At 43.7% G+C, this 25,066-nt stretch overlaps 1 protein-coding gene across 5 annotated transcripts in view; it reads right to left on the bottom strand.

The window, feature by feature from the left end:
- Nucleotides 1-253: 253 nt before the first annotated feature.
- Nucleotides 254-25,066, bottom strand: part of znf521 (zinc finger protein 521) — a 144,848-nt gene continuing 120,035 nt past the window's right edge. For all 5 annotated transcript variants that reach the window (XM_080441213.1, XM_080441214.1, XM_080441210.1 and 2 more), the window contains 2 exons: nt 18,559-18,674; nt 254-1,006 (listed from right to left, as the gene is read on the bottom strand). In XM_080441213.1, the coding sequence (XP_080297339.1) occupies nt 977-1,006; nt 18,559-18,674 (146 nt within the window). In that variant the 3' untranslated portion in view covers nt 254-976. The remainder of the gene's footprint in view (nt 1,007-18,558; nt 18,675-25,066) is intronic.

Raw genomic sequence — 25,066 nt, 5'->3', positions numbered from 1 at the left:
TTAACCGCAACACACGACACGTCCTCAGCTGGTCCTCTGACAGCCATGTATAGAGATGGGGGACAGGCTGACAAAGTTATGGACGTTTTCAAACCTATGCTGGTGAATAGAGCTCTCTAACCCCCGTGATCAGGGTTGCCAGATCATTATTTCCCGCAAGATTTTATTTGAAAATAGCCGATCTACAAGCTCACAACGCGTCGCATCGCGACGCGTTGTGAGCTTGTAGATCTGCTATTTTCGAATAGCTGATGTACATGTTAAAGTACTCATGTGGCCCATAGTCGCTTCTTTTGGGCTGGTTTTCCTAGACCTGGTTGCTTGTTTCTCTCACAGAATCTGGCAACACTGCCCGTGATGACTGACCAGCGTCACGTTCTGCGCAGTAGGGGGATATACAGGCGCTGATGAAACGAGTCCTCTCCCCCAATGTTAACACTTGTGGTTCCTTACAGCTTTTCTACATCCTCAGTGGCACCCTGGTTCCTCCTTCACAACAAACCGCTTTTGAGTCCCATCTGGTCTGATTGACAATGGCATTGTTCTTTATTTTATTCCCCTTCCCCTCCATTTTCTTTTCTATTCTTTTCTCTCTCTCTCTCTCTTTTTTTTTTTTTGGACAAACATTTTCAACTGTACATTGGCAAATACTGTATAAGATTGCAATATAGATGTAGATAAGCAACACATGAAGAATTCTATGTACAAACAAGTTGGCCTTTTCCGTGTCTTGAAATGGTGTTTAGTAACGAACTGGGAGGGTTTTTATTTGTCCTGTTTTTCCCCTCTATGGTCTCTTTCTTTTATTTATTTATTTTTTCTTCTTGTTCTGGCATGGTTCCTTGTGGTGTAACTGAATCTAAAGTTCAGTGCAAGGGAGTCAGTGGGAAACTGCACCGACGGTAATTGGCGGTCAGACGGTATGCTCTGCGCAATGTGATCCTTGTCTTCGGCCGTGGCGCTGATCTCTGCCATGTTAGCTGCTGTGCTGAGTCAACGTGTGGTTCTGCGAGGACACAAAGAGACAAACCATCACACACTGTACACATCGTTATATCTGCCTTTGAACAACGTGAACACAGCGCTGCCTGATCTGTGCACAAATCAAGACTTAACATTTTAAACATAGCAAACGTTTTGATGATTTCTGGCAAACTCTAAAGTCAGACTGAGGCTTTGGTGAAGGGGACACCATTATCCAAATCCAATCAACCTGGACAACAGTCAAATGTGTGTGTGTGTAGATCAATAGCACTTCTTTTTGGGGAGACACAGGACCTACAGTATGTCTAACATCTCAATCTGCAGCAATACTGACACCAGGTAAATGACAGTGACCAGGAAACCAAGGTAATACACACCATGGGCCTCATTTATCTTCGTAAAACCTGTGGAAATATTCTGCCATATTTATCAAACATGCGTGGACACATTATTTGTTTGTATCCCTGTGCATATTTTAATAAATAGCTAATCAATTCTAAATGAGAAGCGCATTCACAGACTTTGAGATTAGCTTTAATCGACACCCCTGAAATACCATATGAGGAGCTTGGAATTCCTTTGTTGGCAATGTAAAGAACTGGCATAGAAAAGGCAAAAGGAAAACAAAATTAAGCTAAGTAAGTAGAAAAGTGTCAGGGACGGCGAGACAATTGCATAAAATTTGATGACAAAAGTTCCTCATGCGCTGAAACAATAACTAGAAAAAACAATCTAAGCCCACAAAAGAAGCATGTCAGCCACAGGAGGAGGTCAGAGTTTGGCCATATTGTCTACAATGGAAAAAACGCATTAGATTAGAATTATTGGAGAGAGGTCATTGGCTGGATTAACCATGGAGGGTGACAGTGTTCTGTTTTCCCTTGGATCAATCAATTTTGTGTGGGATCGATCATCATCTTTTGCATCGTAATCAGTCTTTATTTGTCCCAGGGGGATATTTCATTTCACAAGTCTGTTCAACAAAAACACATAATAAAAAGACAACACAACATAAAGACAATAGAGTCCCCCAGAGGTAGTTTTTTAGCGCGCGCTGCAATGGCTGAGTGGACAAAACTCCTGCTAAGGGACCAGTCGAAATTTACATAAGGGGGGGCATGGAGGAAAATAGGGGAGGGTCATGCCTTTCTAATTTTGGTCCAAGGGAGGGTCAGCTAATTTTACTTTGAATCCAAGGGAGGGTCATGCAATTTTGAATTGATAAAATAGTCCGTTTTTTATATACCTTTTTAGTACAGCAGAACAGTGGTCAATGACCCCTCTCCATTTCAAAGGATACAAAGAATTCAAATCAAGTAACACCTTGTCTATTTAGAATCAATGACGGTCGTTAACAAGCCATCAACGCACAGCGAGTGTGAACGACCCAGTCAAATCTATTCAGCGTCTTAACGATGGTGGTTGAACAATTAAGCAAAACTTCAACAGGCGTTATTGGAGAGATGCATTATAAATAGGCCTACTATAACTGGATATTCATAATCATTTGAAGTAATTCTATGCATGTGATTAATGTGGATCTATATGGACAGTTGTGTATAGATGCCTATAGCTCCACAAGTAAAACCAGAAGCATCAGGCCATAATTGATAGCCTAATTTGTTTTATGTAGGCAACAGTGTAGTTGTAGTCACTGTAGTTGATAATTAAAAGGGCAGAGTGACAAAAGTTTTAAACTACTGGTTACCAAATATTCAACTTTCTTCAATCTGACCAGGATTCAATGGGTTTCCCACATGTAAGATGAGAACACTATCCATTCTGCTACCACTACTACAGATACACTGTGCATTTAGCAAGACTGACTACACTACAGCAATGTTCTAATCAATGTGGAAAGCAAAACATTGGACATATCAGTTTTAAATGTCATGTTGTATTTGATGGGGAGGGTTAGGGGTGTCAAGAATTTCACAATACGATACATGATGTTGGGCATGATATCGATATGATATATTATTAATGTTCTTTTCTCATGTATCATCAACATTGGCCATCATCTTATAAATAACGTTATAAAGCAAGTTAGAAACAATTACAAAGTGCTTTGTACACAAATAAATACATTTGTGCAAGCTTAATGGAGAAGTGAAGTTCTCACTAACTATAAACCCATTGTTTCAGAGGACAGATAGACACTAATATAACAAATATAATATAATATAAGACTGCATAACTATAAATTCCACAAACCTCATATTTTTGTCATCTGGACTTTACCAACCAAGTGCAGCCTAGTTATTTCCAACAGCTAAAAAACATCTATAATACCAGATACAGTATAATACAATCTTAGATTAGATGTAGGCCTATTTGAGAGTGCAGATGCATGTCACATTAACGAGCGTCAACGAGCATCAGCTGACACACAACACCTCCCCTCTGCAGTGCTTTAAACTGAAAGTGACTGACTGGAGTCTGTTTCATTTCTCTCCAAAATACCTTGAATATGATGGAGGACATGATTAATAATTACTATGATTATGATAAGCTTTACATTTCATATCATACAGTAAAAACTCCTAACTTTCACCGGCAAAAAAAAAGAAAGTGTTTTTTTTTTATTAAAAAAACAATTAAAAAAATATTACGATACAGTATGACATCATGACAATACCTATCATCACATTTTAATACCACGATAGGCTATATCGTGACACAATATATCGTGACACTTCTAGGCGGGGAGGGTTACTCTTTTTTTTGTAATCACTTGGGGAGGGTCATTGATTTTTTTTTTTTGTCAAAGGGAGGGTCATGGCATTTTAGATCAGGGCACATACATTTCCTCCATGCCCCCCCTTATGTAAATTTCGACTGGTCCCTAAAACAAACATTTTCCCATTTCAAAGTTCTGTACCTCCGTCCAGATGGCATGATTGTAAAGTGACCGTCATGGGGATGATCAGTGTCATTTACTATTGTGAGTGCTAAGCGTGTAATGGCTTTATCATTCATATCTGAAAGTGTGGGAAGGCCAATAATCTTGGAGGCAATGTGTGTAACACTGAAAAGTTTGTTATTATTAGACATGGTCAATATATTTAAAAAGCATGGGGAACAGTACAACAGAATAGGTTGGTACATATACCAGCCTTATAAATCCGTGGCCCAGCTACACCTGGGATCGTGAGGGGGGGGGGGGCTATGGCTGGGCAAAGTGGTAATGACACAAACTCTAGCGTAATTTTAGCTTATACTGTATAAAGATAATGACAGCAATTGTAATATTATTATCATTTTTTAATTAGCAAATTTGATAGCAAATTCCTACACACAGTAAATTAATGACCCAATGCAAAAATAGCATCTATCTACAAGCTCACATTGCGTCGCGTTGGGACAGTGTTGGTTCTTCAATGTTGGAGCACTAATAACAACAACAAACACCCTGTACACCTGTCTGTTTGATACAAACAGTATTGTAACAATATACAAAACTTTGAAAAATACCATATTGTGCGCATAAATGCAGTTATGAGTGATTTATGATAAAAAGAAAATCAGTTCAGGATTGATAAATGAGGCCCAATGAAATATCATCAGCCTTTATTATCCAGTGCTTACACAGTAAAGTGAAATCACGATTGACCCTTTCATTTTAGTTTTTTTTGCAGATGTAAATGTATCTTGGTCATTACAGAAAATAAATAAATAAAATTGAAGATACTAAGTGCAAGTGAAGCAGTTAAAGTATGTTTAACAAAAATGTTCATGCTACTGTATTTAGTGCACAGTCAAATCCTCAGTGTTAATCTATCCATTTGTAACTCTTTTGTACTCTTTAAGTTACATTATAGCACTGAGGATTTTACTGTGTATATGACTTTACAAAAAAAAACAGATACCTGCATCACTGGAGTATAACTAGATGGTATCACTGTCTCTTACTCTTGTCTCCCAAACATACAGTATACATACATACACACGCACACACAGGCACACGCGTGCACCCACACCCACACCCACACACACACACAGATCGGTGAGAGTGGTTATAGCGGGGCAGCTGTGCCAGGTTCTTTAAAGGGAGTGTGGACCAGGGGGTGTGTGACTGGTGTCCCTGGTGGGCCGAATCCAGGTCATCTTTTGAAGTGACTGCTAATCCCTTTAATGCAAACTACATGCCCCACTTGCTGCGCTCTGTTTAAAACACGGCCTTGGACTCTCTAAACTGGCATGGACTAGACACACCTGTCACACATTCATCAGCGCGTGTGTGCGCATGGGCATACAAACTCACTCTCTCCGTCCCTCTCTCTCATTCACACACACACACACACACACACACACACACACACACACACACACACACACACACACACACACACACACACACACACACACACACACACACACACACACACACACACAGACACACACACACACACACACACACACACACACACACACAATAACACAGGTTATTATTTAACTACTTTGAATGAAACCTGACCACGACGAACGGGCGCAAACCCGCCAAAACGAGATTTCCGGTGACCTCGTGAGATACACAGCTCTGTACTGTATACGAAGGTGAGTTTACCAAAGCAGTCACCTTCAGTCCTATCGGCACAGAATCCCCTCGGGCGGTGCTGGGAGACGTCTATTAGCCCCCCTTGCAACCCCCCCCCCCCACCCCTCCACCACCACCAACCCCCTGTTTCCCTCTTTTACCCTTTCAGGTGCCTCCATATAAAGCATTTAAACACCTCGACAGCTTTCCTTTCAGCTAGGGCGATTACAGGTGGGGTAATAAGCTGTTTGATGGGGGGGGGGGCGGGAGGTGGGGTGGGTGGCTGTGGATGGGGGTGGGGAAGGAAGGGGGGGTTCAGGAGTTTGACCCCTGTAAGGGTTAGCGCAGCTCGCCAGGGCCCCAGCTCTCCTTCTTTTTTTCTTTTTTTTTAAAGATACGGCCCCCTCTGCTCCACTCTCTCCTCTCTCGGCTGAAATAAAGCTCCTTTAAGTGAGTCTGGGAGGAAGCTCCCCATGGGATGAACTCCCCCCCCCCCCCCTCCTCCTCATACTCTTCCAACCCCCTCCCCCCCCCCCCCCCCCCCCCCCTCCCGGTGAAGACATCCGTGGCGTTGCAGAGAGAGGAGGGACAGGAGCACGGCAACCTTATTAATGAATGCGGCCCATTACCCGTCAGCCTGGCTCCTCGGCGGCTCCCAGAAGCCCCTGCAGTACGTGACTTCAAATGGCAGGATATTGACACGGAGAGAGCAAAGCGGCTGGGACTGTGTGTGTGTGTGTGTGTGCGCGTGTGTGTGTGCGTGTGTGTGCCTGTGTGTGTGTGTGTGTGTGTGTGCGAATGAAGGAGAAAGAAAGAGAGAGAGCAAGAGAGAGAGAGAGAAAATGTGTGCTCAAGTGTGAGCGCATGCCTTTGTGTGACTGTGACTGTGTGTGTCTAGGTATGTGCATGCGTGTGGACCCCAAAGGAACGTAGCTCCTTGGATATAATGTAGGGCTCGTAACAGCTATTAGAGGGGAAAATAACCCCTCTGGGGAATGCCCCCCCCCCCCCCTCCCGCCCAAACCCCCGGCCCCCAAACCCCCCCCCCCTCCTCTCCGCACGTCCCAGCTCTGTCTGACACACACCGCATTCTACCTTTCCCTTAAACATGCCAGGAGTTTTCTCACCGAGGGCTTTCTCAAGGACGGTGTTAAACGACTTCAGTGGCAGTGGCAGCCATGCACACAGGAGGGAAACAGAGGAGATGGAGGGGGGGGGGGAGGGGGGGGGTACAAAAAAAAAAGAAGGAAAGAAAATGATACCTTTATCTCTGTGGATACTGAACTCTGCAGAGTAGCTATAAACTGTTCTGTACGTCAGTATAGGGAGGAGAGAGGGAGGGAGAGAGAGAGAGAGAGAGAGAGGATGAAGGCAGGGGAGGGCAAGGAAAAGAGAAGTGTGTGGATTCACTTTCCAATCTTCATCCTTATCAAGTTCTTTTAGCTACACCACTGCACCACTGGCTGCAAGCGCTGATGCAGTGAAAAAAAAGAAAAGCAACATCAACGAATACACCCATCAAACACAGCTATGGTATGAGCCCTGTGTCAAATCAGGACAGGAAACAAAACAATTTTCCGAGATGAAAAAAAAAACTACAACACAACCCCCCCCCCCCTCCCCTCCCCCAAATTTTAAACGAGAATTCATAAGTGGAAGAACATCCAAAAAGATATACAGACAAACTATTCAAAAGCCACTGAAGGTAGCTACTTGTGGCTTCTTAGGGCTTATGTCAAAGCCGACATCCTTTGTCCTTGTCTGGCCACCCGGCAAGGAAGATGTGACAGATAGTGTCACAATTCTCTGGAAGCCTTTAAACACAGGATTAGGCCCCTCTCCCATTTAACCTTTTTTACCCCCCATTTCTTAAACCTCTATTCCCCATATCTCTAAGCCTCCACCCTCCCCGAACCGTAGCCATTCCCCTTATCATCCGTTTCCCTTTCCTTCCAAGTCACCAACTCTTAATCTTCCTCTCTCTCCCTCCCTCCTATCCAACCACCTGCTGGCCTCAGAGGCCTACTGCAGGGCCTCAGCTACCAGCTAGTGTTCAGGTAAACCATAGCAGTCAATTCTCCACTAAATTAAATTTTGCTCTGATCAATAATGCGCACCCGGCTCTCCCTTGTGACCAGCCTGGCTGCATCGGCTCGGAGAGCGAGCCTCTTCCTTCTCTCTCTTATTCTTCGTCTGGCGCGGTGCCACCGTTAACCCCTCCACTTTCATGTGATTACATCACCCTACTGCAACACCCTCAGGGGTTATAGCGGGAGAGGAGAGGAGGGAGAACGCCCGGCAGGGGTCCTCAAGTCCTGTATATATCCATGCAAACAGGTGCAACACGTCTTAGGAATTTAACACTTCTGCAGAGAGAGAGAGGGGGCGAGGGAGAGGAGGGGAGTGAGCGAGAGCAGGAAAACGTGAGCTGGCTATGGGGAGCTGATTTATTAACTAATCATTCTTCATGTCGTTTCCCATTCCTCTGGCCTCCCATCGATAGCACCCGGGGTCTACCGGTGAGGCAACGGAGGTGCACCTCTACATCAGGCCTGTGCTGAGGAGGACCAGCTAGCAGACCAGTGGGCGAACACACGACGCCTTTCATCTGACGGCGCTGTATTAAATCAAATCTTAGCATATGTCCAACTCCATGTAGAGCAGATGTAAAAGCTTAGTCGAAGCGCATTTTGATGATGATTTTCAACAATGCGTTTCCTAGTTGAGCGACCTTGACAGAAAATCATCAATATCTTTGTTAAGCGACACAGATATGTGACAAAGCTATGGCTTCATCATGCTGACGCATGCGGACGCACACGCCCTATGCACACGCCCTATGCACACGCCCTATGCACCACCATGTCCATCCCTTGTACCTGGTTGCTATCCAGCGTGTAACGTTAGACCATGGGCTGTATCGAGTGTTCAGAAAGCTGATAGAAGGGAACAATAATGAGCTTCTAAGCTTCAAAAGTGGAAAGCACTTGACCAGAAGGTACTGTGTATACATAACCCCTAATTTGGCTGTGAAGTGCTAAGTGCTATAGACCCTATTGACCCATTTTACAGCATGAGCTCATTACATGAAAATATTACGTTTCAAAAATTGTTCCGACTGCTCATTCCTTTTGAAGCCCCGAAGCCAAATTGTGTGGTATCGGTTTGATGTGTCTCCATATAAACATATAACTAGAGAGTGTTCACTGATGAATATCACTGGGGTCATTTTCACATCTACTCGGACGTTTGTGTGCACCCCAGACAGTTTTTAATTAGCTTGATTCAATATTTAGATAGCTGATATTCAGTGATCAGACACGTCCCCCTCCTATATAGCCCATTCAACTTCAAACTCCATGTTAGACTTGTTAAGAACACATGTCACACACCTGGTTCTGGTGACTGATATTGTCATTGTAATCTAATGAATGTTTCAATTAGTTATTTCATTATGTTTTTATTTTCTGTAATGTTGCATCAAGGAGTACTTTAAGTCCATGCATGAAATCCATAAAGTTGAAGGTCTCTCCATTCATCAGAAGGACAATATCAGTCACCAGAACCAGGGACATGTGTTTTCAATGAGTATAACATGGAGTTTTAAGTTGAATGGGCTTACAGTACATAGGAGGGGGGCATGTCTGATCATATGAATATCAAATATCAATATATTGAAAAATATTGAAAATATCAAGCAACTTCTGGGGTCTACACAAAAGTCTGAGTAGACGTGAAAATTACCCCAGAAAGTGAAATTCCCCTTTAACCCTGATTTATACTAAACTGATCTACAAGCTCTGTCATGGACGCAACACGTCGTGAGCTTGTGGATATGCTATGTTTGGTAGGCAACACCGTCATATGACAAAGCATAAATTAGTTATTAATGCTCATGGCAGGCTTGAGTCTGCCGAGCTACCTTTGGGGCAGAGAGTCCACAGTCCACACTTATAGTGGTCAGTCATCAGCTTAATCTAGGAACAAGAGCCGAATGATGCTGAAACCAGATGATGCTGAATCAAAGACGTGGCCGTGGTCCCCATAACGCCACACACCAGGAATTGAACAACTACACTACCATTATGGTACCAAATGGTCCAAAATGCCCTCCAAATGGAGATTTGTCTACCTCACATTCTTTTGAGTTAAACGGTTGACATTTTCTGTCTCCGTACAAACTGACAACTGATAACAACAACAACTGTAGTTCTGCCTGAAAGTCATTATGCAAACTCTCTCCCCTGGCCAAACAGGGATTCCATCTAAGAGTAGTAGAAAATTGGTCTCCCATGAGGTGGGAACCCAGGTTCAAATCCCAGGTAGGACATGAAACTTAGGGATCACAGCTTTAAATTAACACTCGGAGGGATTGGCAGCGTAACGGCGAGTTTGAACGCAGGCACGGTATTGACTCGGTCTTCCCTTTGTGCATTCCTATACCGTTGACCGGTCCACTAAGGGAGTAATCCTTCCTGCTTTGGCCTCGGGCCAGGCTTACTGCTGGCCAGTTTAGCCAATGAAGAACACAATCAAATAAATAAATAATAAAGCAGCTGGCATTCTCCACAGTCAACACTTATCAGGCCGTAGGGAGGGTTGACCCCAAACACACTGTTTTGCTACAACCGGCCCTGGTTTCCTTGGTAACAGACATGTCTTGTTTGAGGTGGGGCGTCGGGGGAACCGTGGACATACAGTGCAGTACAGTACAGTACAGTACAGTACAGTACAGTACAGTACAGTACAGTACAGTACAGTACAGTACAGTACAGTACTACAGTAGAGTAATGGGACTAGACTTGGGTGGGGTTGACGATAACAGTATCGTACGTGCGTCTTTTTGTTTTTTGGAGCAAGCCACATTGTTGTTGTGAAAATGTATCAAATCAATAACACTTTCGATGCTTTGACGCCAATGCTTTGATAAGATACCCGGCTACACAGACCTACTTCTGGGGTGTAACTACAGATGACGGAACGCCCTTCTTTTTGTGGGCTGGTGCTTTGTTGCTCCAAATGATACTCATTACCCTGTCTAAGTAGACAAGTGGATGGTGCTAGAAACACACTCTGCAGTGATCCTGCTGTTTGACTGAGGTAGCAAAACAACTGCACAACTGCTGTGTTATTATGGGGCCTCATTAAGTGAGGGGAGAGAGTGCGAGAGGGGAGGGAGGGGGGGAGCGAGGGATAGAACAAGAGAAAGCGATAGAGAAGGGAGAGAGGAAAGCCAGACGAGCGAGCGAGAGAGAGAGAGAGAGAGAGAGAGAGAGAGAGAGAGAGAGAGAGGAGAGAGAGAGAGAGAGAGAGAGAGAGAGAGAGAGAGAGAGAGAGAGAAGAGAGAGAGAGAGAGAGAGAGAGAGAGATGCAAACAGTATTCTGAGGTGATAGCAACACACACACAGATGCCTTTCCCCACTAAAATGAAGACTATGACTAAAGAACCCAATTAAGGGGTTTCTTAAGGGAGCCATCTTGGGAGGGGGATGGGTCTTGGTGGGACGCGAGCCCTGGGCTACATCCTCTAATTAGACAGAGCGAGGGGGGAGGATCTCTGCCTGTCACTGGGAGGGAGATGGGGTCCATGGGGCTCCACATGTCAGTCCCAGAAACAAAACACAATTACTCTCACATTTAACCACTTCAGTCGGGGACAGACTTTGACTAGGGACGCTACAGAGCCATCCCTCTCTCTCTCTCTCTCTTTCCCTCCCTCCCTCCCTCCCTCCCTTCCTCACTGCCAGATCTTCAAAAACTCAGACATTTGGAGGACCACGTTCCAAGGCGCTGAACTAACTGAGAGGTCTGAATACTTAGTTGCACGGGGGGTGTCGCGCGCTAATAACAGCCGATCTACAAGCTCACAAGAGCTGAACATCAGCTCTTTCGGGTTTCCCCACTGAATGGAAGAGCGAGTATGAATATTATCATCTAATAGGCCCACAATTGGTGTCATTTAACATCATATTTTTAAGCTGAAGTGTTTAATTACTCTATGTAAATATGTTTGAAAATGAAATTGGAGAGGGGACGATTATACTAACTCCGCTCATTCTGGCCTCCGCACTATACTTAGTATAAACAACAACAGCATAATTGGTCAACAGATCGCCGTCGACGGGCACATAGGACCGGGATTTCCTGGAAAGGGCTCATTGTGACGGGTATTTATCGAAGTTGCAGAATAAGTCTGCGATAAAATGTAAGAAGAAACACATGTTTGAGGGAGACATCCAATGATAGATTGTAGCGTGGCATACCAAGCGCGCCTCTTTGTTTGGATTTAACTTCCCCCAGTGGTGTACCAGAGGAGGAAGAAAAAAAGAAGAACTCAAAGGCTTCTGGGAGTTTTTGTCATGTCTCCCTCCAGACAATGTGTTTGCATGCACACATCAGACCCTGGGAGAGACAGAGACAAAGACTAATACATACAGTACACTACACAGACACTCACACACACGCGCGCACAGCCGCACACACACACACACACACACGTATATATGCATAAACAAACGTGAATACACACACATGCACACACGCACATACATATACATGCTTAAAATAAAACAGGCATAAACAAACATGCAAACACGCACGCGTACACACACACGCACACACACACACACACAGGATATCCTCATAGGATCATTAGGTCTGTCATGCTGCTGTCTAATTCTGATCCACCTGCTAAAACTAGAACACCACTAACTGTGTTACATCGCAAGCCATCTAAAGGATGTTTATGTCCTCTTTTACAGTGCAGAGCCGTGTTTGTATAATGTCTGTACATCATTATAAATAAGCTTAAATATTAATGATGGCACCTCACAGAGTTTGTTTTTTTTATTCATTTCATTGTTCTTTCATATTATTAACACAACTTTTCTTTTTATGGTGACAGAATTATGAGCACCTGGGGTGATTAAGCACAAAACAGATTCATTTAAAAGGGGAAAAACAGCCTTCAAAAGCATGAGAAGCTGTCATACTTGCACATCAAGATATTCACACAGAGTGAGGTGGTTGATAGCCACACGGGGCCAAACAAACCTTCCTGTGACACGTTTGGGGCAAAGAGCATTGGCTGGGGCCTATTGCAATAAATGTTGTAAATAAATAAATGAAAAATAAATAAATTAAAACCTTCTTCTGGGTAATTAGGTCCCTGTGCTTCTCACGGAAGTGTATTGTAGAATGTGCCGTGGCTTACATTGTATGAAATCATACCCTTAAAACCTGTCAGATACCATTCATAAAATAAAAGTGTGTAAAAAATGTGCCCAAGTCACACCAATCGGCAAGTCAAAATCTCAAGGCACACCTGTATTCATTGCAGCAGCTCTACAAGCTCACAACGTGTCACAATGCGACATGCTGTGAGCTTGTAGCTTGTATTTGAGCTGTTTTGGGAAAATGTGTGAAAAAGAAAAAAAATGCAACTAAATAAAAATTAATTAGTTCAAAACTTTCGCCTGTGACATGCCCAGAATTGGACACCAGGTTCAAGTACAACAAATGAACAAATAATGAAAATAGCTGACCTATAAGCTCACGTGTTGTGATGTGACATGTTGTGAACTTCTGAATCGGCTGTTTAAGCTATTTTTTTTAAATGATTTGAACATTTTCGCCATGATTAATGTGTAAAGGGTGTAAAATCCCACGGCACACCTGGACTTGTCTCATGGCACATTTGAGAACCACTACTGTATACTATAGTACATATTTGCTACCCAAAAAGATCAATTTACCTCAAATATATATTTTTGAAAAGAAATGTGTAAACTGTATCTCTCTCTCTCCGTCTCTTTTTGTCTTTTAGCGGACACTGTGGCACACGTGGCTGTTTACACTGACCTCGCGACAAGGCGGCCGATAAATATGCTTAATTAAAATACCAAAATCGTCCACAGCTTGGCAATAATGGCTATCACGCAGGGAGAGGAGACTCTCGTTCGCACGGGGAAGTGGAACATGATGCGATCGTGCTCCTGTCAGCTCCAGCACTCATTAAGACTGGGGAGCTTTGAATAGTCTTTGAAGGAATCCTTTTAAAAGACACTCCAATTAAGGTATGTGTCCTGCGGGCGTTTTAGGAAGCCGGAGAGTTCATACTGCACGGCAGCACCCTTCCACCACTCGGTCGATCGTGGCACAACTTGAGACATGATTTACAATCTCATAACATTTCCAAGGAATGACAATGAAAGCGGTGGATGGAATTTGAAAAAAAGAAGAAAAAAATAAAACAAAAAGACACTCACTCAGCTCAAAAGTAACAAGGGAATCTCAAAAGCTCAAAATGTCATCTGCACTGTTTGTGCAAAATTCAGTGTCAATTGTCTTTGTCTTAGGAGGAATTGGAGTCATTGGGAGAGAATCCTCCAATCGCATGCCACGGGTACGGATATATCTCTAGCAGAGGAATGATGAGCTGGACTTATGTGCCTCTTCATAAATGAACTACAGTCACATAAATGTCAGATTTAAGCTGTGGCTAATACTGTGCGCAACCATCAGTTAATGAATCTGGATAATTAATCCAGCCTAGTAGCATCGTCAGTGGCTCTGTTTCTCCCATGGCACAAAAAGCTACTGTCTCAGAAGTCAATGCAAAAAAAAAAACTAAAAACCAAACAAACAAACAAACAAACAAACAATAAAACCAAAAAACAAACCAAACTTTATTATCAAGTTTCACATCGCACTGTGACCAGTGCAGAAACCCAGGAAGGTTTTTCTTTTTTCTTTTCTACCACACACACACGGGGGAACGGAGAGAGAGAGAGAGAGGCTGATTTTAAATTGAGAACACAGTGCATCTTATTTGGGCGGGAGGAGGAGGAGAGTGAAGCTCCATCTCCTGGCTGCTCGGAGGGTGGGCTGTGGGAGGGGGTCAGGAGGAGCACTGCACAGCTAGCCCTGTTAGCACAAATACTGAACTGTTTGCCCTGACCATCAGCACCTCATGAAATATCTAGACTGTACTCCATCTTTTAATGGGGTGAGTAGAGGGGGGAAGGCACAGGGAGGGGGGGGGGGCTGTGCGTGTGTGTGCGTGTGTGTGTGTGTGTGTGTGTGTGTGTGTGTTGTGTGTGTGTGTGTGTGTGTGTGTGTGTGCGTGTGCGTGTGTGTGTGAGGAGGGGGGTTGGCTAGGTTGGTTGTTCTCCGGAGAGTTTGGATGGAGTGGTGGTCTACGCATCTCAGTGCTTAGTTTGTCTGTCTGTTGAACGAAAGAAACAAGGATGAAGGAAATGCAGGGAGGGCAGAGAGAGAGAGAGAGAGAGAGAGAGAGAGAGAGACAGAGATGAGAAAAAAAAGGGAGAAAGAGACAATTTTTCTATTCTCCTTTGGACTCCAGATTCTGGGGCACACCGGCCCAGGAGTCAGTCAATCCAGGCTGGTCCGAGGGGGGGGCGGCCGGGCGGGGGGTCCTAGGAGGGCTGATTAGACGGATGCTCTCCCATCATCCATTTCGACAGGCCGGCGAAAATTGGCTAGCCCCCTCACAGGGTAGAGTTCATGGGGGGGGAGGAGGAGGAGGGGGGTGGGGGGAGCGCTGGGAGGACGGGTGTGAAGGGGTGCGCTGGATACCTGTCACAGCCTTTGGTCTGTTTCAAGCATCTCAGCGGCAAATTAATAAAATATTGTTCCTGCTTCCCTTTACCTGCCGTGGCAGCTCTCCCTCTCGCCCGCCGCTTCCTTTCTCCCAGCTTGCACTGGCCCTTTGACCCCTCCTCCGACTACTGTGAGAGATGAGGAACCCAGGTATAGCCAGTGAGTGGGCCAGAGTGTCAGGGAGAGAAATAGGGAGAAACTCCACAACTCAAGAGCTGGTATAGAGAGAGAGAGAGGGGGGGGGGGGCGGGGGCTCCACTCTCCTCTCACCGCTGGAAGACAGCTCTACTTCTTCAGACAGACTGACAAACGACTGCCCCGTGTCAGTGAGGCATTTTTGAAGTGTGATACATTGGAAAAGAGCGAGCGCAAACAAACAGCTACGAAAAAAAAGATATAAATAAATGAAAGGTAAAACAAATAATAAACAGGACTCCTCCAACCTGGGCTTATGGGCTGATTGTCTATAACTCTTTAACTGTAGAATGTACAGGTGAAGCATTCATAGAGAATTCAGATTCATGACCCCTGATTTATACTTGGTCGAGTGCCGTATAATGCTCAGAAAATGGTAGCTTGTAGATCGTCTATTTTCGGTTGCACCACACAGTGCAGTATAAACCACTCTTAGGACATGCAGGGGTATGAAATAAAACAAACAAATAAACACATAGGGAGCTCAGCAATGGCTATTGTGTAATTCAACTCACATACAATATTGTGAGTTTACATTTGGCCTATAATAACTCTCCTCCAGAATCAGTCCAAATCACTACACATAATCTCTGGAGTCGAGTGATAAACATGCATCATACTGATTTTTCATATTCCATTTCATTTGTCTATAATTGTCTTCCAAAGTTTGCAGGAGGGGCCTATTTCACAAAGAATGCCAAAAAACTCAAACTCATTGCCCTATCAATCCCAAATTGGAATCATAATGTTGAGGCCCTTCCCACTTCCACTTCTGCCCACAGGGGGCACGAGAAATGCAAAGAGTATGTCGTAGAAACGCTAATTCTCCCAGCAGCTTCCTCGGGTATAGGCAGCCCAGCCTGATAGAATATGCGTTCTTGTGGAGCACCCCTTTCTGGTTGGAATGTATAATCTTTGCAAACATCTGAATGTGTGGTTGGACTTACAGTGTGCGTGTGCGTGTGTGTTAGTTTCACCTGGGACTGCCTTTAGAGCATGGCACAGGTTGAGTATAATGATCGTCATATCCCCAAGCTCAATCCTGCTCTCCTTTCATAACCCATTAAGACCTGAAGCCGATTCTACAAAATGTCTTCTAAATCCCAACAGTTTTCTGAAAAAAAATTATGTTTCTATATCAGTGGTGCTCAAACTTTTTCATCTCAAGGACCCCCAAAAGTGTATGTATTTGGCCGCCGACCCCCATCTCAAAATATGTTGTTCCAGGGACCCCCAGAAGCAAAGATTTGGGTTAAAAATGTTCGCTTTAAAACAATATATATTAAAAGATTTGCACACATATAATAGCAGATCTACACAGGAGCTTGTATATCTGCTATTTTTGAATAGCCAAAGTGTAAAATAATGCTTTTTAGCTCAAATCAAAAGGTGACACAGATGCGTTCCAGGTCTTAATGGGATAACACCCTGTTTCACAGCAAAGTGCCATAGGTCTTTCATGTTCTGCTCTTGTCTCTTCACAGACAGTGTAAAACAAAATAATCATGCATGAAACAGCACCTCGGGGAGGTGGAGATCACTTCATTCCAAAAAATGTCAGACACACAAAAAAAAGAAGTAGGAAAACATCCCCAGGTTATTTGAGATTGTTTACAGGGTACCTGTAACAACGCTGGCTGTATACAGGAAAACACTCGTACCAATGAGAGATGAAAATGTGATAAATAGGCCTTGGCATGAACGAGGTAGACTCGATGATGTTGGCAGTTTGGAGGAAAAAACATGGCTTGCTAATAGCTTTCTCCATGGCGGAGCTGTATGTTGGTTGGTTCAAGACTTGTTTTATTCATGGTAGTGATGCTCAAATGACCAGTGGATAATGATCACATTCACCTTCCTCCTGGCAGACAGATGCTGCGGTGTGTTTACAACCTGAATCTCAATATGAAAATCTCTCTGCCGATCAATGGGCAGCTAAAGCCCTGGACGCTCCCTCTGCCTAGCTAGGTGCTAATACAGGGTGTTGCTCAGCGGTGGAAGGAGCACTCAGATGGACTGTAAACAAGACTGAAAGTAGCAATACCACAAAATAAACATAATTTGTTACAATTAAAGGTCCTATCATGTAAATTTCACCTGAGTAAAAGTACAAAAGTATTTGCATCAAAATATAGTTACCAAAGTAAAAGTACTCGAGATAAAATAGCTGATCTACAAGCTCACAACGCGCCTCATCGCGATGCGTTGTGAGCTTGTAGATCAGCTATTTTTGAATAGCCTGAGTATAAAATAGTGGTATGTTTTGTAGTATAACCTAAATCTCAATCTCAGTTTTCAAAAAATTGTAGTGGAGTAAAAAGTGAAACATTTGCCTCTGAGATGCAGTGGAGTAGATGTTTAAAGTATAAGAAAAGTAAATACACCTCATAATTGTGCTTAAGTACTTGAGTAAATGTACTTAGTCACTTTCCACCACTGGTGTTGCTAATCCAAGCTTCAGATAGTTCTACTCGGAGTCGCATATGGTCAGTGCCTATACTGGCTTCGCTCGGCGCACACAAACATTAATAGTTTCAGTGATTGGATTGCACAAGGTGCTTATACTACTCACATTTTAATGTCTCAGTTACAAGGTAATACAAAAAGGCCTGTATATGAGAAAAGCCATGTGTAAGGTAAGAGAATCCCCCAAACACAACAGTGCTGCTTGAAAACACCACCAAATAATATAATAAGGTCTGTTTCATTTTTTCAGGCTCTCCAAGGACCGGAGGAAAGAGATTGCAGGAAAATGGATTATCTCTCTAACATTGCGAGTTCATAAGTCCAACTACTAACTTTGTTGAAGGGCAGATATGGGCCTTCCCAGAGGACAAAGCTCACATTTAGCCATGAGGCCTCCTCTGTGATTAGAGTACGAGATGCAGCCGTGTATTGACTCAACTGTGTTTTTTTGCCTCCGCACCGTATGTAATTACCTCTTCAAAAACGAGCATTCCGCTAATCCTCTAATTCCAGATATTTTAGTGCTCCGCCGGTCTAATAAGCAAATCAAATCATATCATATCTCCAACATCACAAATGAGTTTTGGAAAACGGACTGAAATAATTCCTTCTGAGTCTCCCAATCCCAAACGGGATTGGAGGGCATCGTCAAAAGTGTGGTTTGGTTTGCGGCGTTTGTGGAGCGGTCACGTGTGATCGAGCTGTCACTGCTGTTGGAACCTATTTGCGCTCTGTTCCCCCTCTTATAGGCTCACCTGTAGCTCTGTCTGGAAAAAGAACTTCTGCGGGCACGGAGAGCAGTCGTAGATCTTGTCCTCCTGGCCGTGGGCAGAGAAGATGTGTTGCTGGAGCTTGCTGGCCTGGACAAACACTGCTCACACACACACACACACACACACACACACACACACACACACACACACACACACACACACACACACACACACACAAGACCACACAAACACAAGAGAGAGACATGGGGATTGTTACTGTATAGGTCTGAATAATAATCATCGTATTATGCTTGGACTCGTGGAATGCTCCCTGCTGTTGTGGTTATTAAAATAGACCATGATCTGGTGACTCGTATTAACAGAATAAAGGCAAAAACCCTAATTGCAATTGCCGTTTGCCTTGTCAAATGGCAAGGAAAATGACTTAATTAGGAACAAATGAACGCGCTATTAACAATAAAAACATCATTATAATTGGGGGGGAAAAAGAAGAGAAAAGCAGAACTTCGATATCGGCCGTGGCACTGGAGTGGTCATGTGCGTGGCACTACAGCTAGCGAATGCATAATGTTTTGGGAATAATGATGTTCCTTATTTAGCACTACTGCTGGGACAACAAGCCGGAAAATAAACAACCACAAAAAATTGGCATGGCTTCAAGTGCAAAACATGGCCTCCATTAGTCTACGTCGCTAATTATATTGACAATATAAATATTCATGCTGTTGCACTACTTATTTATGCAGACTCAGACTACATTCACTATCGCATAAACACACAACTCCCTGGCACTTAAAACATATACCACCATACATTTGTGATTTAATTAAGCCAAGGTCCACACTGGAAAGCTAGGGGGATGCGAGGGCGTGTGTTTTAAGTGTACGTGTGTGTGTGTGTGTCTCCGATGTTCTCTGAGGAGCACTTCAAACATGCCGTTTGTTATCCCGGACCCTTGTGCTTTAAGGACGGCTGTCTAATCTCAAAGGTCTGGATGCTCTGGAAAAGTTAGCATGAGGGGGCTTCATTTGAATTTCTTACGGCTCAAAATAACTTTTCTTCTAATGCGTGTGCACCACGGGGCCAGTGGGAGAGCAGGGAAAACGCACAGCCACAAAAGGTGAGGTGTCTGTTGGCAGGAGCACTTTGAGGGTCCCCCGCAACGCCACACCGCAGCCCCTCAAGGGGCCCCCAGTAACATTAACGTGTCCCACTTTGAGCACACCTGAGGGTGCTGATATTAATTATTAGGGTGTATACGCGTGAGACTCTCTGTCTAGGCAAAATGGATGCCTGCCATGACTGTGATCAGGGGAAATGAAAGTTTAGATCACCAGCAGTGGAACTATATGCCGGCTGACTGCTAATTCCTTTGTGACGCCTGTCTCTGTTAACCAGAAATGATTAAACAGCTATATAATATTGTGGGCATGAGTTTCAAAATGTGGACGAAGAGAAACATATTGGTAGATACAGAAGTACAACACTTTCCTCACAAGGTTAAGGATTATATGAAAAACATGCAAAGTTTGCAACAGTTTGTGCCCCGAAAATAGATCGGCTATTTTCGGAACGCGACAATGGCACGCAACAACCAAGTATAAAATTAAGCATGAGGATGGCAATGATGTCGGTCCATTCCTCTGTCTATTACGTTCCATCCCAACACTTTAGGCCTAAATAATATATCTTGAAAAGTACAGGCTGATTGCCATGGAATTTAATGTGCACCTACATTCTCCCGAGATGATAAACCCTATTGATTTTGGTGACCTCTAGTGCTACCATTAGGTCAAAATTTCCAATTGCACACGAGGTATCTCCTAATCTAATGGCCCGGTTTACCATGAAACTTGCTCATCACATGCACGCTTCCTATAGTGGATGAACCCTAAACCATTTGAGCGTCCTCATTACCTTTCCTCTACTGCCACTCCTAAGGCCAAGTTGTCTTCTATTTGTCAATAATTCTTTATCTCCACTAGTGAGAGCACAGGGCTCTAAGGATGGCCATATTGGTTTGAATTGCTCAAACCACTTTGTTTCCGATTTGGATGTGAGAAGAAACAACATAGCCTCTAAGGGCCGTTATTGGGGCTTTTTCGATTCTTTTAGTCTGGTTACAGTCGGAAAATGACAAAAGTTTTCTTTGTTTCGGTGACACTGTTTTAAGAAGAAAAAGAAAAAAAATAAGAAGCATAGCAGACAATAATGTTTTGTCTGCATATACCCTACAGAAGCTAGGTCATGCCAGCTGCAGGAAGCCTTCATTATGTCTTTGGCTGGAGAAGGGAAAAAAAGTCAATACAGCGAAAATAAAAAATGGATTTGAGACTTGGAGGAGAATCCTGTACAATAGGCCTACAACACACACCACACACCAACTGAGGTTGTCAGGTTTGCTCTGTTCCTCGCTGTTTACACGTCTATCTGATCCAAAACCAACAAGAGGAGTGTTGCATCAGCCTATACGTATCTATGGCTCCGATTCATAGCTCAGCATTCATTCATCTGTACGCATATTAAGTGGACAATGGCTGCTGAAAGCCTAGTGGCAAGGTGCCAGAGCCTAAAATTGCACTTGCCTTACAGCAGCACAATTCTGAATATAGTTGGACCATTAATAGCCAGAGGCTGGAAGTCATTGGGGGTAATATAAAACCCCAGATGAAAAAACTATATATAAAAAGATTGAACTACATCCAAGGCCTAATGTAAGATCAGTTTTGGCTTATGTTTAGCCTTTTACAATGTAAAGTGCACATATACTATTTATGAATTAGTTATAAAGTTACAGTATTAGTTAATAGTTATAAATATATTCCTTCGTAACTCAGTGTTTAAGAGTAGTTTACATTTACTGTGTATGCAGGGAAAGCATAATACGTATACCTGTATACCGCATATATCAGGGGTATACAAACAAACAGAGATGTGCCTTTTGCAATGCCCATTCACGGGGAGCTAAAGAAGTACCTCCTCCCCAGAGGGTTAAAATGAGGACATAGGAGGGAGAGAGAAGACAGGGGAAGAAGAAATAACCCAGAACCACCTCCTAACAGAATCACTGACTGGCCAGTGTGGCACTCCTGTTGAGACAGAGAATAAGAAAGAGAGAGAAGAGAGAGAGGAGATAGAGAGAGGAGAGAGAGAGAGAGAGAGAGAGAGAGAGAGAGGGGGGGCTAGAGAAAGAGAGAACTTTGTGGAGTTTGTTGGCTACGGAGCCAGCCAGAGAGAGTGGAGCGCTGAGCCGAGGGTTGGGGCGTCAGGGGGTGTCAGGGCTGAGGGGGCTGAGGGGCCAAGGTCTCCTCGCTGTGGGGGATATTAAGCCCTCTGATTAGATCTCAGGGGCCATCCATGGCAGACGTCTCCTTTACAACACAAGCTCCCAGCTCATCTTTATTTGGCAGGGCGGACGGCGCTCTCTGCAGGCTGTGCTGCTGCTGCACCAAAATACTAAGCTGTTTTGTGCGGGGAGGGAGGGGGAGGGGGAGGGGGGAACTGACCCCCCCCCCACCACCACCACCACCACCACCCTCTCTCGTTTATTTATTTTGTCAAGCATTTGGTTTCTGTTTAAAAATGATCGGGTTCGCCGTGCGGAGGCCTGAAGTGATTTACCGCGTGCGAGGCGATTTCACAGAATAACTTAGGATCGTATTATTTGGTACTTACAGGCCTTACTTTACACTGGATCAGTGGATGGAATATTTTTTAATGTTCCAACAAAAACAAAAAGAAGTAAAAATGACATGTCACAGGTAGGCAAGGGGCATGCGGAGGCGACTAATTAAACACACTCCCGTGAATTTGAACGCACAGAATCCTGTAGTTTTGCAACTTTTCCATGCACGCTGTGATATAAGTGAGATAGAAAAACCCACGCTCTCACATCCCATCCCATCCACCCCCAGACTTCATCATCAGGCACACTTTTTATTCTGTTTTGTTTGTCTTAAGCACATTATTCCCAATCACAATTTCCACACCAGCCCTCGCTGCCTGATCCTAAGGGTGCATGCAGACACTTCTAGCTGGAGGCTCCCCCACTTCTGAAACCTGTCAAATCTGTCCTGGGAGAGTCAGCCTCTCTCTCTCATCATCCAGGGGCCTTATGGACCTCTCTCCTCAACTCCCATTTACCCTCCTTCCCCCCTGTGCGTGGTTCTCTTTTTCCTCCTCCTCCTCCTCCTCTTCCCGCCTTTCATCTCATATCCACAAACTTGCCAGTTGAAGCCATCTTATAGCTTCACCCAAAGTTTAGTCTCCGTGTCTCTCTCCTCTCCTCTGTCTGCCTCTTCTGCAGTGGTGGAAAAAGTACTCAAATGTTCTACTTAAGTAAAAGTATCTATACTGCAATGTAGAAGTACTCGGTTACAAGTAAAAGTCCGGAATTCAAAATGTACTTGAGTAAAAGTACAAAAGTATTGGTATCAAAATGAACTTGAGGAACCAAAAGTAAAAGTACTAAAATGAGAATAGCAGAGAATAGCAGATCTACAAGCTCACAACGCGTCGCGATGCGACGCGTTGTGAGCTTGTAGATCGGCTATTTTCAAATAGCCTAGGTATAAAACAGGGCTAAAGTGGTTAAAGTATGTTTCATAATATAATAATGCATATCTGCAAAGTAACTAGTAACTAAAGTTTTCAAATAATTGTAGTGGAGTAAAAGTACAATATTTGCCTCTGAGATGTAGTGGAGTAGAAGTGAAAGTATAGACAATTGGAAATACTCCAGTAAAGTCAAAGTACCTCAAAATTGTACTTAAGTACATGTACTTGAGTATATGTACTTAGTTACTTTACACCACTGGTCTCACTCTTCTGCTGTCTGTGACTCACTCCCCCCCTCCCCCTCCCCACCCTTTCCCTCAGTTTGTTTTGTGCAACGGTTTTGTCCCGTCCTCTCTTGTCCTCTAGCGGGATTGAGGATAATCAGGGAAGTTTAAAGAATGACAATAACTCGTCATTCTCCGGCCTCCCACAGAGTTCGGGGTCACAGGGAAAGGGGATAAAGCTAAAACGTGAACATGGAGAGGGGATGATCTTTAAAGAGCGAGAGACGACCTTGCTATTCAAGTGAACTCGCGCGCCTGCATGGCCAGCCCGCCCCCCCCGCCACTGCCGGCACTAAAACCACCACCTACTTTGATCAAAGTTTCACTTTCATGTGCAGATTCATTACTGCATGTCTGACTGAAACAGGGATTTCCTTTGAATTTGCAATTCACAGACTAGGGTGCCAAGGCAGGGTCTAGCAATGACAAATCAACCGCAATTCCATTAACAAAAGGATGTGAGGTGAAATTGTCATGTTGTAATAAGCAACATGGTAAATTATACGCGTCCACAGGCTGAACGGAAAGCCTAATTTGTAACGACCAAAGTGAATCTAATTAATCACTGTAACGATCCTGTTCCTGTGAAAGTTTGTGATTATGAGTAGGTTAATAGCAGGGTTAGAAAAGAATATGAATATCTCTGAAGCACATTCACCTGCGTCACTAATTTAAGTATGACAGTAAGTAAGTAAGTAAGTAAGTAAGTAAGTGTGTAGCAAATACAACTAAACCTACTAACAATACACCAGTGGTTGAAAGTAACTGAGTACATGTACAAATGTGTGGATTTTTTACTTTACTGGAGTATTTTCAATTTTCAGTACTGTTACTTCTACTCCACTACATCTCAGGGGCAAATAGTGTACTTTTTACTCCACTACAATTATTTGAAAACTTTAATCACTAGTTACTTTGTAGATCTTTATTATTATTACAAAACATGCATTAACAAATTCATCTTTGGCTATTTGAAAATAGCCAATAAAAAGATTTTTTATACATTTTGAACACGTGAAATGGGACATTTCTACTTAATGAGTACTTTCTACTTTTTGGTACTTTAAGTACATTTTGATACCAATACTATTGTACTTAAAAATGTCTGACTTTTACTTGTAAGGGCGCGCTCCCACCGCACTTTTATTTTACCTCTGGGGCGGAATCTGCCAATGCTTTGTCAATGCAAATGCGTGGATTCTTGGGAAAAAATCGCAAGAAGCATGAATCCACGCATTTGCATTGACAAAGCATTGGCAGATTCCGCCGAGGTAAAATATAAGTGCGGTGGGAGCGCGCCCTAACAGAGTATTTCTACATGGCAGTATTGCTACTTTTTAAGTAAAAAAAAAAATAAAATAAAAAAATTCCACCACTGCAACACAACAGACTATTATATAAATGAGGACTTTTGTTTTTGGTGAAGTCAGAGTGGACAGCTGTCAGCCAGTCTCTCTCAGCTGTCAGTCCCTTATGCCCCCAACAGGGGGAGGCCTTCTTCTCAGGCCTTCTCTTCCAATCCAAACCCCCTCCCGGTGGTCTGAGCCCCCGCCCACCTCCCATCTGCTCTTACGACCAGTGTCCTGAGGGTACACTCTCTCTCTCTCTCTCTCTCTCTCTCTCTCTCTCTCTCTTGCTATCTCTCTCTCACCATCTCTCCTTCTCTCTCACCCTCCTTGCATCTCTCT

The sequence above is a fragment of the Gymnoscopelus braueri genome (assembly GCF_963280865.1).
Source record: "Gymnoscopelus braueri genome assembly, chromosome: 10".
NCBI classification, from domain to species: Eukaryota; Metazoa; Chordata; class Actinopteri; order Myctophiformes; family Myctophidae; genus Gymnoscopelus; species Gymnoscopelus braueri.
Note: the sequence above shows the minus strand (reverse complement) of the source record. Positions and strands in the feature narration are given on the sequence as shown.